The sequence below is a fragment of the Paramisgurnus dabryanus genome, chromosome 3 (genome assembly GCF_030506205.2).
Source record: "Paramisgurnus dabryanus chromosome 3, PD_genome_1.1, whole genome shotgun sequence".
NCBI lineage: Eukaryota > Metazoa > Chordata > Actinopteri > Cypriniformes > Cobitidae > Paramisgurnus > Paramisgurnus dabryanus.
Window position 1 is genome coordinate 11633397 of NC_133339.1, and position 17794 is coordinate 11651190.

The window sequence follows — 17794 nt, forward strand, 5'->3', positions numbered from 1 at the left end:
ATTTGGGGGTGGGGGTTGGGCGCGTTCATGAAAGCACGGAAGGGAGGGGGAGGGGGAGGAGTTAGCTACGCTCTGTCTGTTTGAAAACAGTTCAAACATCAACAGGAAGTGACGTCGCACATTATTCGCTTAGAGCGCCTTTAACAAAGTTATTATTAGAAGAAAATGATCAAACAAATAGTGTGTCTTTAAATAATGTGTCTTTTAAATAAAGTGTCTTTCTGTCTGTCAAATGTCCACACATCAATGTCCCAAACTAGCCTAAAATTGGAAACCCTTTATAAATGAAAACTGAAACAACCAAAAACTCAGTATTTGTTTGCTCTATTTAAGGTTGATGATAAAACCTTTCTGAAGGTTAAGCAACTTCTAAACTTTTTGAGGCCTATTTTATAACTGTGGAATAAGCAATTCAGAAAAAAAACATAGAATTTGTTATGAATGTGTTTTTTAATATATGACAATATCATTAAAATGTATAAATGCAATCATTAAAATGTACAATATGTGTTGTCTCTGAAATTGGTTAAATGAGTAAACACTTGCACATGATTCACCACTGGAACCCCTACACACATTACAATAGACAACAAACAAGTTTATATCAACTTAAAAAATATTATAGAAACTACATCTAGAAATTTCTTCAGTGTAAATATACAAAATGAAAACCTTAATAATGTAAAACAATAAAAATAGCATGTCTTTGTTTAGGATGAAACAAAAATAACATCCGCACAACCACAGTTTTTTGGTTTATCATCTCTTATCCAAGTCCCTTAAATTTCCCTAATGTGGGAGAATATAATTGATTATTCTTTTGTGAATTTAAATCATATCCATTAGATCAGACCATTAAAATGATCTTATGACTCAAAGTCTATGTCCAGTGCGACGGGTCCATTCATGGAGAATCCAGTAAAAAAGGTCACTCTTGTGCCAAATTCTTTGCGTAACTGACTTCTGAACATTGGATAAACCACAAGATTTGAATCTGCAACCGCAATACAGTTGTGGCGTATTACTCCAGAAGTTCTGTAAAGTTTCCCTGTGTCTCTTACTTTCTTCCATGTGTTTTCATTGTCCCATTTAGTTGCAATGTTCTGCTTTGGTCCTAAACACTTGTTAAGATCCCTCTGAGACATCAAGCCTTTGTAACCCTTCTCATTCCCCAAGAAAAAATGGATGGCTGCCCTTCTTCCATTGCCTACAGCTTTCCACTCATTTGAGTATAAATGTCTTATTTGTGACACCATAGCTGTTATTTCAAGTATGGGATATTTCCATAACATTAAAAGTGAAATGTAGTGCAGTGGCAGGCTCTCACTGAAGGTTGTGCTCTTTTCGATTAAATTATAGAGTACTGGAAAAAAGTATTGGTAAGGCCTGATGTACTGAGATTCAGGGTAGATGTTAGCGAGAATTACATTGGCATAGATAAAGCTGACAACATCCTTAACATATCTGTCCTTTGCTGACCTGAGAATGAAATCATACTGCTGTATGATCTCTTCAAGAATTGATGCAGAGTTTTCCTTGTACAAATACTCTAGAAGACCTGTATAGGAATCAGCATTGTTCCTCTCCAGACATTGCTGTGTCTTCTCAACTTTTATCATGGTAGTCATGCGATCATTATTGACAAGCTCGCTCCAGTTCATTTCACCAAAGAGGTGGAGATATTTTTGAAAACATTTCTTCACCTTGTCATGTGTCAGTTCCTTTTGTTTGTCTTTCTCAGGTAGAAACGGTGCTAAATTGACAAAATATTTGTCATGAAAATTAAAATGCTGCTTCATTGTTTCCTTAAGGTCAAGAAGATAGCGCACATGCTTCTGCAATACATCAAAATATGCCTTGTGTTCAGTCTGCTCTCTTGCCAGATCATCAAGCTTTATTTTACCTGACAGGACTTGACCAAGAAGCTGGTGATCTGATTTAAACGGTGGCATCTTCTGCAGTATTTCTATGACGCTCACTGCAACTTGAAGTTCACCAAGACGTCCAGCAGTATTGTAGGTATTATAGTTGTTTGGTCTTTGGAATCGAGCCATGGCCTCTTTTTGTGCTATTTGTTGTGTTTCCTTGCAGGCTTTTGTTGCAGACTCAGCCAATGTAAGATACATCTGGAGACTGTCTGGCTTTATGGGATCATTTCTGTCTTGGTCAAAGTTATTTTTCAGCTCACTCTTAAGCACCTGTGCCACTGTGTCACATATATACGAGTTGTCCTTTGAATTGTCTTTTGCCTTCTTTGCCCATATCGTAGCCATTTTAAAGTCTTTGTTTTTATTTTTTAAGTAGTACCTGGCGAGGAGCTGAAATATTACTGCATCCTTTCTGTAGAACTTTGCAGCATTGTTTAAAATGTTCTCCTCCAACCCTGGGGTCTCCTTCATGATATCATGGATCAGAGGTGAAAAAAGACTCCCACCCTTGGTTGAATGTTGCCTCTTCACCAACATGCTGTGCAGATCAGACATTAGTTTTTGTTTCCCCAGAAAACAATCATTAAATAAGTCTGCTGTGAGCAGGATGTTAGTGATATCTGCTTTTGTCACTCCATGGGTAGCTGCAAATTCCTTCAAACATTGTTGAGCTATACTTGAATGAATCACCTTCACACAATCGAAGATAACTTTAGAAGAGATTGTGCATCTGGTCAAAAGAGAGGAAAGATTTTCAAATCCATCTTCAATCGTGCAAGACTGACAGTTTTCTGTTGTTTGTAGATGAAGAAACTCCTCACATGCACTAACTGACAGTGATGCATTCCTGCAGTATACATCCAAGAGGACAAGAACGGCAAACAGCTTAGCATGTTGGTGTTGAAAGTTGAAGCATTTCAGAGTATTTTTAACAACACCTTGAATGTACTTAGATGAAAAGTTTGTCTTTAGAATCATGAACCCATAAAATGTTTCTGTGTTTGTGTTGGTCGTCCCAAACTCTTTCAGCTTTTCTTCAAACTGATCCTGTTCCCTCTCAGATAAACTGTTACCAATGAAAACAGAGTCGTCCATTTCTTCAGCCTGTTCACGGGACTCAACTCTCATGCAGTTGATAAGAATGACTTGTGGAGACTTTGAAAAAATCTTTTGTTTCAGACATTCCTCCTCAATTTGCAGCTGAAGATTTTTAACATCACAGATGTCTTCAAAATCATCAATCATGAGCAAAACAGGAAGTCGTGTTGATTGCTCTTCTGTCTTATATGTTAGTAACTGCACTACTTGTTCAGCTACTTTGGTGTAATCATCTGTTTGGTCCTTCAACACTGCACAACGGTATTTATCTTTAAATGTCCAGAGAACATGCATGGCCAGAGTCGTGCCACCACAGCCTGGAAGATGCAAGATGTTGAAGCACACGCACGCTCTCCTCATACTGAGCTGTTCTGGAATGATGGTATTAACAATGTAAACAAGTTTGTCCCGTTTGATGAATGGCATTGACCCCGGTTGTTCAGAGAAATAGAAGTTCCACCAAGACACTTTCCCTCCTTTGTAAAATCTCTCTTCAACTTCTTTTTTGTCCTCATTTCCTCCATCACATTGGTTTACACAGAGAATACTCAACATTTCTAAGGTATCCTCAGACTTTCTTGACAACACAACCTTACTGTCACCAACACCAGGCAGAAACCTTTCTGATTTACGATTTTCTGACCAGAGACTGAGCACGGTTCCATTGATTTCAGCAAAACTCAGTTCAGAAATGCATCTTTTAGAGATGTCATCTTTGTATCGCCCCATAATGAGATCCTTCCAGTAAGTGTAGGTTGTTTCAGTGTCACAGATACATAAGATTTGATTTGTTCCCTTCATCTCCTGCAGAAACATACTGAAGGTCTCCAACAATGGGTCTTGGGCATCAGTCACTTGACTTAACAACAAGAATATAATGAGAAATTTCTTGTTGGGCAGCACATCTTTTCGGCACAGGAAAGAAACAACATCTCGTACCGAGGATCCTTTCTCAGTTGACCAGTTCTGAACATCTGAAGGGCTTTCCTCTTTGTAGCCTCCATTACAGAAAACCCAACTTGTATTTCTGGTCAGTTTTAACTTGTCTATAATGTCTCCAACTGCCCATGTAATTTTATATTCAGCCGGCAAGTGATTATTTGTTTTTCTGTCTTCAAAAAGTGTATTCAAGCCATTCACAGCAGATTCTGGATCAAAATCTAAAACAGCCATAAGGTCCATGTAAGTCAGAAATCCCAAGTTTTTTAGCTGAACAGGATGGGACTTGTTAGCTACCACTACATACCACATATAATGTGACTTGTCTAAAGACTGAGTCCCTCCAGTTAACATCTCACATAGTTTCGATCCTTCAACACTGTTTCTGATAACAGAGAGATGCTTTTCTTCGGCATCCTTCCTCAACTGGGACAACTTTGGCATGTCAGCAATATACAATTCATAATCTCTGGAGGAACCAGGCGTAATCAGATTTGCACTACTACTGTCTTTTCTTACAAGAAAAGATTTTCCAACATTCATCTTCTGTCCTTTGTCTAAATTATGAGTGTTAAAATAAAACTCTTTACAGACTATAAAGGATGGCTCTATGTCTACCTCAATAACACATTTGTCTGTGGATGTCATGTCAGCTTTGAGAACTTCAACAAAGCGAGGAGGCATAATACACCTCTTTGCTATATCAACATAGTTTTGCTGAAAATGTTTTTCAATTGCTTTTGACTGCTGTTCTTCAAACCTTTCTTTTTTCTGGACACTAATACCCAGAATTTGTCCATGTGGTTTATCCGCCACTCCAAAATGTATGGTGCCATTTGTGCGGCTGTTCATACAAGCTGCTGCAAATCGAATGACTTCAAATGTGTACTTTTTCATTGCATTTTCTTCTGTTGTGTTGGTGAATGCTTTGAATTCATGGCATGGTTGTATGAGGTCTACAGGACCAGTTTCTGTTACATCAAGAATGCTGTTTTCCTTGTACCTGTGGGCAGCATTAAATCTCTTAAAAGGGTACGGCTTCAAGCTACAAGACTTAGTCGACAAGTCTTGTTTTAATTGATCTCTGTTGTGAATAATCAGCTTTTTTGCATTAAACGAGAGCCCTAGTTCTGTGAGATCAGATGTCTCTAAAAGGAGAAGACCAGCTCCATTAACCTTTTCTTTATATAAAATCTCAGCATCATCTTCATCTACTTTTATGTTGAGCAGCCACTGTCTCACATGATCTTTATTCCAGTCATTAATGTCCACAGGAAGTTCAGATGAAACATCTTTCTCATCTCCATTATTCTGAAAGAAAACAAACAATGAAAAATAGATATTTTATACAATTGTTGTAAAATTAATTTTATAAAACGGGCAGTTCTGGTTCTTCATTCTGATTGGTTGAAACGCGTTCTAAGCCGTGATAAAATACACCGGTAACCTCACGGTTCAGACCACATTACATAAGTATCACTGCGCCACTGTTACTGCGTATTGATTTATGAAAATAAACACCACAGTCTTAAATCATATTTTTAATTTGTCTACAATTGCACAATTAATGGCGATATCCAGATGAATGTCAATAAATATTGAGTCATCTCGTCGATAAAGAGAAAACGTTGTCTAAGGATTTTATAAGTCAAGTTCATACGTCCGCTATTATCCACTGGGTGGCGATCTTACCCAACTTAAACACTGACGCATTCACTGAAAACACCGTGTAGTACTGTTCATGGCTCCGCCTAAATCTGATCTCTTACTAAAGTTCTTCACAAAAATGGAATTATCTCCGCTTTTAATAAAAAAATTTGAAAGGTGATAAGAGATAGTAGGTAGGATGAAATGTTTTTTTGTTTGTTTTTGTTTCAAAGCGGATGGTCTGTTCTTTCATTTGATATTTTATGTTTATATAAAGAAGATAATTTTCTGGAAGGCATTAAACTAAAACTGGGTGGCAACTTAAAAAAAAAAAAAAACCGCTGACAGGAAAGAGTTCAGCATGCTTCCAAGCATATTTGATCATCACTTCAACAGTTGCACGATATAAATGTTAATGTATAAATTAGATGAATGGTGATTTATAAAATAAACACCACAGTCTTAAATCATATTTTCATTGTGTCTTTGCTGTGTCTGTGTTGGTTGGGAACTGCGCTCTGTTTCAGTCACACTTGATTCTGAGGAACTACTTTGTTTGGCGGAAGAGTAATATTTGTACTAATATAATTACAACTTTTTTGGGTTTTATTTTGTAAAATCCCGCTAACGTTATGCATATGAAGTAACCGTTTTATAAACGCAATAAACCCCTCGAAATGTTGGGTTACCAGTGCATTTTATAACAGCTAAGGGGGTTTAGGCACTCCGCTTCGCGTCGTGCCTAACAACGCCCCTTAGCTGTTATAAAATGCACTGGTAACCCACTGCTTCTCGGGGTTTATTGCTTTAATATATTTCGGCATTACTTCACATCAGGATTAAAACAACCACTTTTTGTGATCCCATTTTTCAAACTTTAGTTGGTGTGTAAGGTTGCTTTAACAGAATTTGCTTTTCAAGGACTACAGAGAAAGGCCGATTTGGACTGCAGCCTGCAGTGGAAGTTTTGGCGTCCTCATGTCCTCATCCTTCACTTTGTCTTTTTATGTGCTTTCATGCTTTTATGTGTTTTATTTTTGTTTTAAATTGGTTATTAGTGTCGTTTTTAACATTTGAGTTGGCGTATTGACAATATGGTTCTTTCTTGCCTTATCGCCTTGTTGACTCTGTTCAAGCTTTGGTGCGGTTGTGATGCCAATAACCTCGCCGATCATGGTTGGATACTGCTTCAGTTTATTAGCATGAGTTCTACGCATGTTGTGGACTTTTCCCCACAGCTTCCGGATATCATTTAGGGGAAGATGTGGGGAAAGAGAAGGAAGCGAGGAAAACGAGGTGGCGTCAAGTTGCGGTTGAGGAAACAGCGTTTGCCCTCTGTGATCCTGGGAAATGTTCGTTCCCTGAGGAACTTCAGGGAAATGTCCGATTCCAGAAGGATTTTAAAACTGTGGCGTTTTGGCTTTTACGGAGATGTGGCTAAATGAGCAGGACTCAGACGCGGATCTGCACATTGATGGATTCGGTACACCATTCCGGCTGGACAGAAAGGCTGAGGTGACGGGGAAAAAATAGGTGGTGGGGTTTGTCTGTATGTCAATGAACGATATTACAGTACTGTGACTGTTAGGGAGCGGATTTTTTCGTCCGATGTCGAACTTTTAGCACTGTCACTACACCCCTTCTATCTGCCTAGAGAGTTTCCTGAAATCTTTATAACTGTAGTGTATATCCACCCAAAGGCAGATGCTGTGGCCTGTTTTATACTGGGTGATTTTAACCATGTGTCGCTGAAGAAAGTGCTTTCACACTATCACCAGTACGTCACCTCTCCTACCAGACCGAATAAAACACTAGACATGTGTTATGGATCAGTGACGGAGGCCTATAAATTGCTTACACTACCTCCATTGGGCTCGGCTGATCACAGTTGTGTGTTCCTATTGCCCATATATAAGACTTTTTTAAGAAAAGAGAAAGTACAAGTGAAGGACGTAAAAGTCTGGACTAAAGAATCTGTACTCTGCTTACAAGAGTGTTATGAATGCACAGACTGGAATGTATTTAGAGAAAATTATGTGATGGTTTGGATGAACTGGTTGATGTGACCTGTTCTTATGTTGCGTTTTGCAGAGACATGATAATTCCCTGTAAGAGGGTTAAAGTCTACCCAAATAACAAACCATGAGTGACCAAATCTGTTAGATCAAAAATAGAAAATAAGACACGGGTGTATAAACAAAGTGATTCCACTGATTTAAATAAACAACCAGCCACAAGGGAGCTGAAGGTAGAAATTTTACAGGCAAGGAAGAATTATAAGGTGAGACTAGAGCAGGGGTGTCAAACTCAATTTCATCCCAGGCCACATCAGCATTCCGGTTAAACTCAAAGGGCCGGTTGTATTTGAAAGACTGTATGAATGTATCAACTCTTTTATTACTGTACATTGCATAATTTTCCCTGCATTTGCTTACTATTGGTTTTGTTAATAACTCAATTAATACCTAGCTTTGAAAGTAGAAGCCCAGGCAAATAATGACAAAGTGTATAGAGTACAACTATTCTACAGATTATTTAAAAAATAATTGTTGTGACAAAAACACATGTTGTATGTGAGTAAAGTACACTCAAAATGTTCTGTTATCCTTCATTGTGCAGGTCAGAAAATGAGAGGCATTTTAGATACTAATAAAGAGTTTTACAATCTCCACCACAAAATTATGCATTTATTAAACACATCTACCCTCGCTTGTCATTTCTTGCCCTCTTTACAAAAAAGCTGTGATTTTTTTTACCTGGCTTTGAGTGTCTGATTGAATGACGTCTCATGAGTTCAGTGTTGTAGGCTACAGATCAAAAGTTTCAATCGTTTATTAAAAGAAATCGGTTCAGATGAGTCATTAGTTCGCGTATTTAGCGGGAATAGACGCGTAATAAACTAATCCCAGCTGGACATCGCGAAACATTTCTGTACACGAGACGGAAAACATTTTCTCGCTGGATCCGCGTGAGCGTGCGCGAGAGAGGGGGAGAAAGAACGAGCAGATACTGTCCGTTTCCATATGCGGAGGTCGCATAGGCAGCGTCATCAAGCCTGGTTTATTTAAGTTAACTGACCATTACATTCGCAAGTCATACGCATATTACAACTATTTACTATAAACAAAGAATAATATTTAACTTTATAATTGTTAATATTCTGAGTCTTGATGACGTATGCAGCCTGGAAATGCGATCTCCGGAGGCTGCAGCGTTCGCATTCAGACACGCCCACTCTAGTAGTGTGCGCGTGCGGGGCACTGCTCGTTCTTTCTCATGCAATCATCAACATTATCACTATAATTACATTACAAAAAGACTTTGGCGGGACAAAAATTAGTTTTGGTGGCTGCTAAAAAAATCTATATAGGAAATAACCTGCAAAAATAAAACTTATAATAACAATAAAATAATCTGTAAACTCTCGCGGGCCACACAATTAACATAATTTGTAAACTCTCGCGGGCCAGATGAAATGAGGGGGCGGGCCGGATTTGGCCTGCGGGCCTTGAGTTTGACACCCCTGGACTAGAGAGTCAAATGGCTGTTAATAAGTTGGGTTCGGGCTGGTCTAGTATGAAAAGTATAATTGGGCAGGGTAGTTCAAAGCATGATAATCCGATTACCTTGGGTGGGTATAATTCTGATTTAGAACTTGCAAATGCCCTAAATGTTTTTTATAATCGTTTTGATACATTTGCTTTTAATGGGGAAGTTCAGGACCTACGGCACAATCTTGAAGATAGCCAACATTTTTGTATCAATCAAAGAGATGTGGAAAGGGCCTTTCTCTCTGTTAAGGTAAACAAGAGTTGTGGGCCTGATAATATATGTGGGCGGGTTCTTAAGTTCTGTGCCAAAGAATTGAGTCCTGTTTTTCATCATATTTTTAATATGTCTTTAAGGGTACAGCATGTTCCTGGTGTGTGGAAGGATGCAATGATTGTTCCTGTAACAAAAGTGAGCTGTCCCAAGATTTTAAATGATTTTAGACCAGTGGCTCTCACATTGGTCTTAATGAAAATTCTGGAAAGATTTGTGAAATGTGAAATATTAAGTGTGCTTAATAGATCCAATGCAGTTTGCTTACAGATGTAAAAGAGGTGTGGAGGATGCAACAGCCACTTTAATACATTTACTTATGAAACATTTGGAGGGGAAAGGGACTCATGCAAGAGTGTTATTTGTTGATTTCTCTTCTGCCTTCAATACAATACAACCACATGTTTTAGTCAAAAGGCTGGCAGAACAATTTAAATTAAGTAATAACTTAGGGGGTGGATTTTAGATTTCTTAACTAACAGAGCAGAAACAGTGAGGATAAGTGAGAGTCTCCTTTACAAGTTATATCCTCTACTGGTTCACCACAAGGTTGTGTACTCTCCCCCTTAAAGGGGACAGAGAATGAAAAACCATTTTTACCTTGTCTTTGTTGAATAATGGTAGTCTACCCGCATTCACAAACATACAAAAAGTGCTAGACATGCTAAACATCTCAGTCTCATAGAAATTCCTCTTTTAGAAATGTCAGCCAGAAAACGGCCCAATCTGAAAAACTGATGCTTATGACATCACAGGCATCTCACTGCCCCTCCACTTTAAAATAATTGGCTAAATTTTTTGAGTGGCAACAAAGTCAACCAATCAGTAATGAGATTGCAAGTTAAGCCAGTAGAGGGAGCCAAATAGGTGCAAAACCACTTGTTTGAAATCCCCCACCCTAATAGAGCTATCTGAGAGAGGTTTTTAGGAAGCTTCTAAAGGCCTTTGTATAATTGTTTATAGTGGAGTGCCCTGTCTAAATATTTTCACGCGCATGCGCTGTTGTACGCGGACTGTCCGCGCGGTCTAAAAATTTGGGCTGCACGCGGACGGTCCGCGCGGCCGGCCGCGGACCCTCTTGATGACGAAAATGACGTCATGCGGACGGCGTACATACGCGGACGTCCCTAGTATACTTTCGCCTTAAGGCATTACAGACCCAAACAAATTTTTTTTGTCTACATGTCACATCACAGAACAAGGATAAATACCCCGTTCAATCATTCTATGTCACCTTTAATGTTTTTTCTTTATACAAGTATGTGTTAAAGCAATTGGGAGAATCGTGTTATTTTGAAATATGACAATGTCATTCTGCTTAAGAATGGTGAGACGGGTCATGGACCAGTTATTACAGACTTTGTGGAGTGGTGTGAAGAGTCTCAGCTTCATCTGAATGTGTTGAAGACTAAGGATATGGTTATTGATTTTAGAAGGAATGTTAACACGCATGAAGTCACAACCATTAAGGGTCAAAGCTGTGGAGTGTGTTCAATTATATAAATACCTGGGGAAAATCATTGATTCAAAGTTAAGTTTTGAATGAAACTGTGAAGCTGTGTGTAAAAAAGGGCATCAACGAATGTTCTTTTTGAGGAAATTCTGTAAATTTCATATTAATAAAACATTGTTGATTTTGTTTTATCGTGCCTACATTTACTTATGTGATATAACTGGTAATTACGCCATTATTTAACACCGAAATAATTTTGCACTTGAAATGGCTGCAATTGTAGGGTGACCATACTTGCCATTCTTCCTGGCCAGGATTTCTGGCGCATCATCCGGAAGTCATATTTGTTGACCGCATACGCCATTCATTTAAAAACATCGTAGTTTCATTTTTACCTTAAAATGTAACGGTTCCTTTTCTGCAATAATAATCCTCTATGATATATGCGGTCGACAAATACGACTTCCAGAAGACGCACACAAAATCCTGGCCAGGACACGTCCGGGAAGAATGGCACGTATGGTCACCCTATGAAATTGTAGCTGATAAGAGGAGGCTTGGCAGAGACAGTACAAGGCAGAGGATTTTTTCCATACGTAAGAGTTTATTTGTAATGCCAAAAGAACATATTATTCAAAAATATTGTTTGCCAAGCCATGTTATGTTTTTTGAGTTACAGGAGGAGAAGTCACACAATACCAGGTGCTTCAAAACTTCTTGTAATTTTTTTTTTTGTCCTAAGTGTACTTAGGCTTCGTTAGCTAGGATTTTACACCCTGAATTTTTATCTGGGATGTTCATGGTGCTGAACTCAAGCGCATCAGCCATTAGTAGTTCAACTGTATAACAATCGCAACATGATCTCACAAAGTTCCATGGGATAGTCACAGAATTTTTGCGTGGCATTCTCACGGATCTCCGCATATTTCCGTGGCTCTGCCATGGACTTTCTTTTCCGTGGCATTCTCACAGATTGGTTACTCAACTGCTTTTTCCTATTTTCAAACCATTGTCTGAAATGGTTTAGGGTTAGATTTGGTGTTTGCGTTAGTATGTCACTTTAAGAATTGGTTTATACTATTTTTTCTGATGTATTCTTTTATATTTTCTAAACTTTAATCAATTGTTGCCTGGCGTTGGGGTTAGAGTTGGGTTTGGGTAGGGATGTAATTTTATGTAAATCTAAACTCAAACCAAAGCGACAATGGTAAGAAAATAGGACAAAACAGTTGAGTAACCAATCCATGAGATTGCCACGGAAAAGAAAGTCTGTGGCAGGGCCACGGAAATATGCGGAGATCTGTGAGAATGCCACGGAACAATGAGCAAAACATTCCGTGACTATGCCACAGAAATTCGTGAGATCAGGTTGACAATCATATTATAGTTTTTCTTGATTGCTAAAACACTATAACCAGGCATTTGAACTAAAATTTCTGAATCAGTTCACTGAGCTTTAGAACAATGCATCAACAGAGAAATAAAGTAATAGGTTGAGGTGAAGGAGGAGGAGGGAGAGGAGGAGGCAGAGGAGGAGGGAAAGAAGGAGGACGTGGTGAAGGAGGAGGACATGATGAAGGAGAAGAAAGAGGACATGATGAAGGTGGAGGAAGAAGAGGAGGAGGACGTGGTGAAAGAGGAGGATGGAGACGAAGGGCAAGGTGACAAGCAGTCTCAAATGAAATTAAAGTCACTCTATTTGACCATGTCCTTGTCCATGTTATGACTATGAGGGAGGCTGAGCAACGAGTAAAGCCTAATTTGAGTCGCTTCACTGTTGCCTCCATCTTCAGAGCCTTCAGGGAGGAAAACAGATAGATGTACTTACAGTAAGACTGCTCTGTACAGTAACTTTAGTGTGCATACACTGTTGGACTATGCTACTGGAATAAAGAAATGCATAAAATTGCCTTCCATACAGATTGATATATCAGTAGATGAATGCCACGGGTGGATCAGGCAAGAGGATTTTACCTTCGCTGTTTGGCTAGGACCGATATAGCCTGTGATGTGGATGACATTCTCTGGCCTGACCCAGAATAAAGACGTGATGTTGAGGAGGAATAATAAAAAAAAAAGTTTTACAGTTGTGCTGTTTGGCACTTGAATGAATAAAAATGTCCTAATGCATACATTCATTGTGTCTTTTGTGGTCATGTGAAAAGGTTTTTGAGGGGGAGAATCACAAGCAACTTACCAGTTTTTAATATATTGTTTTGAATTTATTGCACCAGTGTGTGTAAGACTATGTTGTAGTGTGTGTGTTTTTGAAAGCTTGTGTGTGATGTCTGAGGGAAAAGTTTGGTTTTTCAGGAAGAGTGAATGGTTTTGAGTGTAGAGCTTCATTTTGACCTGAAAATATAATGTATATACTCCAGTATATGATGATTACATATTTTTCACACTATGGCAGTATGATGATCACAATTTTGTAAATCACTAGACAGAAGCGCAACATTCATGTATGGTATCGCCATGAAAGCTCAAACATTATTGTAGGAGCCATTTATATTCACCTTTATTTTGGTTAATTTAGTTATTGCTTAATTTGGCCAATGGGGGAGTATAGCACCGGGTGTAGCACGTCACTGGAAAGTAGATATATCTACAGGTGTGGTAATTATTAGTGAGAAAGGTGTGGATGGTGGGGAACACACGGTTCTTACCGTAGTCGTGAGTCTGCCACAATAATTTATTTATCAGCACAACAGCACTTTATCAATCAACACTGGGCAAAGAACTATTTTATGATACCTCCTTTTGATATATTTATAATAAACGGGAACACCACCCAAAGAGAGATAAAGAGTCTGGACTTCTTTCTGCTACGCATTGAGAACACCATGCCATCCATGCTGAGGCTTAAGGGGATCGCACACCGGCCGCGCAGCTCAGCGCCACGCAGTGCCGCGCCGTTCTAAAAAAATTTAACACATTGTTTTCTATGAGTGTACGCACACCGGCGCCGACAGGTGGCGCCTGTCCGCGCTGCCCAGCTGTGACTCAGGAAGTTGTTCAAATCCCTGCCGCGCCACAGAGCGCCACTCACATAGTTTAACATTAAATAACATCATATGTGTCCCACATCATTAATGATTAACATTGGCTGCTAACGTATATTTTACATTTTGAAGCAGACGCTATCTGACGAAGCTCGCGCTATTTAAAGTGCACTTCCGGTCTACAATACCTCCGAGTTCTGCGCGGCCGGTGTGCGATCCCCTTTAGAGGTTAGCCTCCACAATTATAACGATCAATTAAATTCTGCCATTAAATATTAAGGGGCGGTTTCCCGGACAGGGATTAGATTAAAGGGAAACTAGGCAAGTCTGCGTAATATTTCTCTACGAGCTCCCCCTAGTGTCTGAAAGTAAATGCTTTCAAACACACTGTCGTAAAAACGAACTGTTGTCCCTCCCCCCTCGGAACCAAGTTTATCAGCTTTTTTCCAATCCAGTTACGTTTCCCTTCCGTCAAGGGTTTTCGATGCTTCTTCCCCGGCTCTGCCATTTGCAACAATCGCTAGCAGTGTTTAGCTCGCCTGCCTCTGTGTTGTTTGCTGTAAAGTGATACTGCTTCTCGCGATATCTGAGACTTTGCGAGACTGAAGGACACCGGGTCAGATACAGCGAAGTTGCAAGTGGGGTATTCTTCCTACAGACGGTAGGGGCGGGCGAGAGAGACTTCATTCGTCCGGTAATGAGTCATTTAACCATATACCGACTTACGAAGATGATTTATTAACATAAAAATGCTGCCTTGTGTCCCTTTAAGACAGGACTAGACCTTAGTGTAATTAGGAAATATAAATAGTTTGAACAAACATGCTTTACTAAAAACATTACTTGTGTGCATTTTGAGGCAAAACAAAGGACACTGATGTATTTTAAGATATGTCAGTGCAAGTTGTTTTCAGTTTGGACAGCTCTTATATTTATTTTAGTCTACGACTAGTCTAATCCCTATCCAGGAAACCGCCCCTATATCACTTTATGAATAGTTGGGACATATTAAACATATGCCTGAATAAGTTAAAATCAGCAGTGTTAAAAGGCCTTTGTATATCAATTTATTTCAAGATACGTTTAAGCATAGCTTGAATTTTAGCATTGCTCCACAAAAATAAATCTGTGTGTCTCACCTGCCCCATGACCTAACGTCCTTTGTTTTTGACAGCTGTCAGTGAGAGGAATAATGATAGAGGGTGGAGTTTTGTGTGACATTGACCTGTAAATGCAGGTACAATGGCTGGATTGCATTTATATTAACACTGAGATCTGATCCCAAAGCGTCCTCTCTGCATCAGGACACACGGATAAGATAACATTCCGATAACAAACGTGTTTACACTTGTCTTTTCAATGTGTATGTGGACAACATCCGCATACAGGTCGCATGTTAAAGGGATAGTTCACCCAAAATTTAAAATTCTGTCATAATTTACTCACTCTCATTTCGTTACAAACCTGTATACATTTCTTCAATTTGATGAAAACGAAGGAAGGCATTTGGAGTAATGTTTGTAATAAAACTGATCAAAGGCCCCATTCACTTCCATAGTATTCTTAGTATCCTGAATGGGGCTCAAGAATTGTTTAGTTACAAACATTCCTCAAAATATCTTCCTGTGTGTTCATCAAAACAAAGAAATGCAGCTTTGTAACAATGTGGGGGTGAGTAAATTATGACAGAATTTTCATTTTGGGGTGAGCTATCCCTTTAATACCATGTGCCTTTGATCTTTGAGTTCAGCTCATGAAAAATGGGGACAAAAACAAAAGTGTGGCATTAATAATTTTGTTCAGTGTATATACCCTGCATGTTTCTCGTTTCTAGTGAGTTGTTATCGATGTAATGGTTTGGATCATGTTCCATCATGTTTAGCTGTTTTACTTGCCTTACTAGAACACTAAGGGATAGTTCACCCAAAAATGAAAATACTGTCATCATTTTATCACTCTCATGTTGTTACAAACCTGTATAAATTTCAATGGGCTGATGACCACGAAGAAAGATATGAGGAATGTTTGTAACCAAATTCATTCACTTCCTTAGTATGAAAAAATATTTTTTTTTTTGGGTGAACTATGCCTTTAAGATCGATAGTTTTGATTTGGGACACATTGTTAGTTATTAGAAGTTTATAATCCCAATATGAAACATAGAAAATAATAATAATAAAAAATGTTTGCAGTGTTACTTACCTGTTGTGAGGTTGCCATAATGGAATAAAAAAATCTTGCCGTGTAATCTCAGGATCTTAAGATAAAATACAATGAAATATGGTATCAGAACATTTAACACATGATGCAGCTTGTATAAATAAAAAAACAAGTTTGAGAGTAAGGGTAATAATGTTTTACTTAATGCATAATTTCCTGCAAATTTGTGTTGTTCAGAGTTTTACATCAGGAGAGTACTGTTAGTCATTAAAAACAATTTACAGAATGTCAGAGAACTATTAACTAAAACAATTTTTTTATATGTCAAAGTTTTACAAATATTTCTTTTTTAGTCTCAAGGTAAAATACTATTAGTGTAAAAACATCGAGTAGTAGTCAAAGGTATGACAGACAGAGTCATTTAATGTTTTGTTGTCAGCAATGTCTGTCTGAATCAACAATAAAAGTCTCAAACTCTATTAAACAACTTTTATTTTGGCTTTACAATGTAGTTAATATCAATGTATACAATACTTTTCATTAATCCATTTTCTCTTAAGACACTTTTTCTTACCTTTTGCAAAGGGTTTTCTGCCCAGGTCTTTGATGAACTTCCATTCGCTGTGGTGTCGATTTCTCTGGCGTACAAAAGAAAAACTTTAAAAAGCTGACTTGGTGAGGTGCCAGATGGTTTTTTTTACTGTAAGAAATAAAGCCTTCCCTGGACTCTAACTGGTATTTCAACATCCTGTTTTGTGAAAAACACAAGCTTTAGGAAATCACATGTTCTGTGTTAATCACGAGCTCAGTTGCCGCTGGTGCTGGGAGCTGATTTATTTCAGCTACACAGGCATTACACCTTTATACAGCAACATACCCAACCTACATGCGTCAATATAATAAATTTTTTACACCCTATTCACACTTTTTACACAACCAACATAAAAGGAAGTATTTCTTTGTTATCTGTTTGGTATAAGTGATCCTGCCTTTCTAAACACACAAAGTCCTCCTCAATGCAGCCAGATTTGAAACCTACTAACTTATCAATAAAAGTGATAAGTGATTTAAAAATGAACACATTTCAGTCTATGCATGACATGCAGCATATTGCTGTCCAGTTCAAATGTTAAATGCTTTTTTAGGGTAGTAGCCCACATATTGCTCCATTCAAGTGTACGCATGCCATAATACTCATGTTGTCCACCAGAGTACGGCACAAGACAATTTTTTTAGATCACTTTACACGTTTTAAAATATAAGTCTAAATGGTTACATAGATTAACAATGCATAACATTTATTGTAGTTTCAAAAATGTTATAAAAGCTGAAACAATCTAATTCTAAATCTGCAATCTCCAAAATACCTTCATATTTATATCCTAAATTCAGAAAACAGTTGTTAAGTTGTAAGATACGTTGTTACACTGGATTCTTGTTTCCACAAATATAGTCTGTCTTACAAATCACTGAAAAGCACTGTGTATGTTACTTATTATTACAATAGTATATGTCAGTAATAGTCAGTTAACTTTCATTCTTAGTTGACTCTCATTTCTTAGTTAACTTTTGTTTTACAGTGAATCATAAAAAAAGAGTTCAGCTGTGCTTTCATCACAATAGGGTGTATGCGCAACTTACTTCCGCATTCCTGTTAACCTCCTAAGACCCGAGCTTTGATTTTTATTTGAACATGAAGCAGTGTAATTGTCTATGTTTGTATACAACAGGTTCCAGTGACACAG

General features: G+C 38.2%; 1 protein-coding gene across 2 annotated transcripts; it reads right to left on the reverse strand.

Annotated features, from left to right (window-relative positions):
- Positions 1-148: 148 nt before the first annotated feature.
- On the reverse strand, positions 149-16883 carry LOC135768891 (sterile alpha motif domain-containing protein 9). Of its 2 annotated transcripts, XM_073813815.1 has the most exons (4): positions 16624-16883; positions 16251-16306; positions 16092-16146; positions 149-5276 (listed from the first exon to the last, which is right to left on the reverse strand). In XM_073813815.1, exons 3-4 carry the CDS (start codon positions 16107-16109, stop codon positions 867-869), a joined length of 4428 nt encoding a protein of 1475 aa, XP_073669916.1. In that variant the 5' UTR covers positions 16110-16146; positions 16251-16306; positions 16624-16883; the 3' UTR covers positions 149-866. The 2 variants fall into 2 exon arrangements, with proteins under 2 accessions (XP_073669916.1, XP_065134325.1); XM_065278253.2 differs by lacking the exon at positions 16251-16306.
- Positions 16884-17794: the final 911 nt, after the last annotated feature.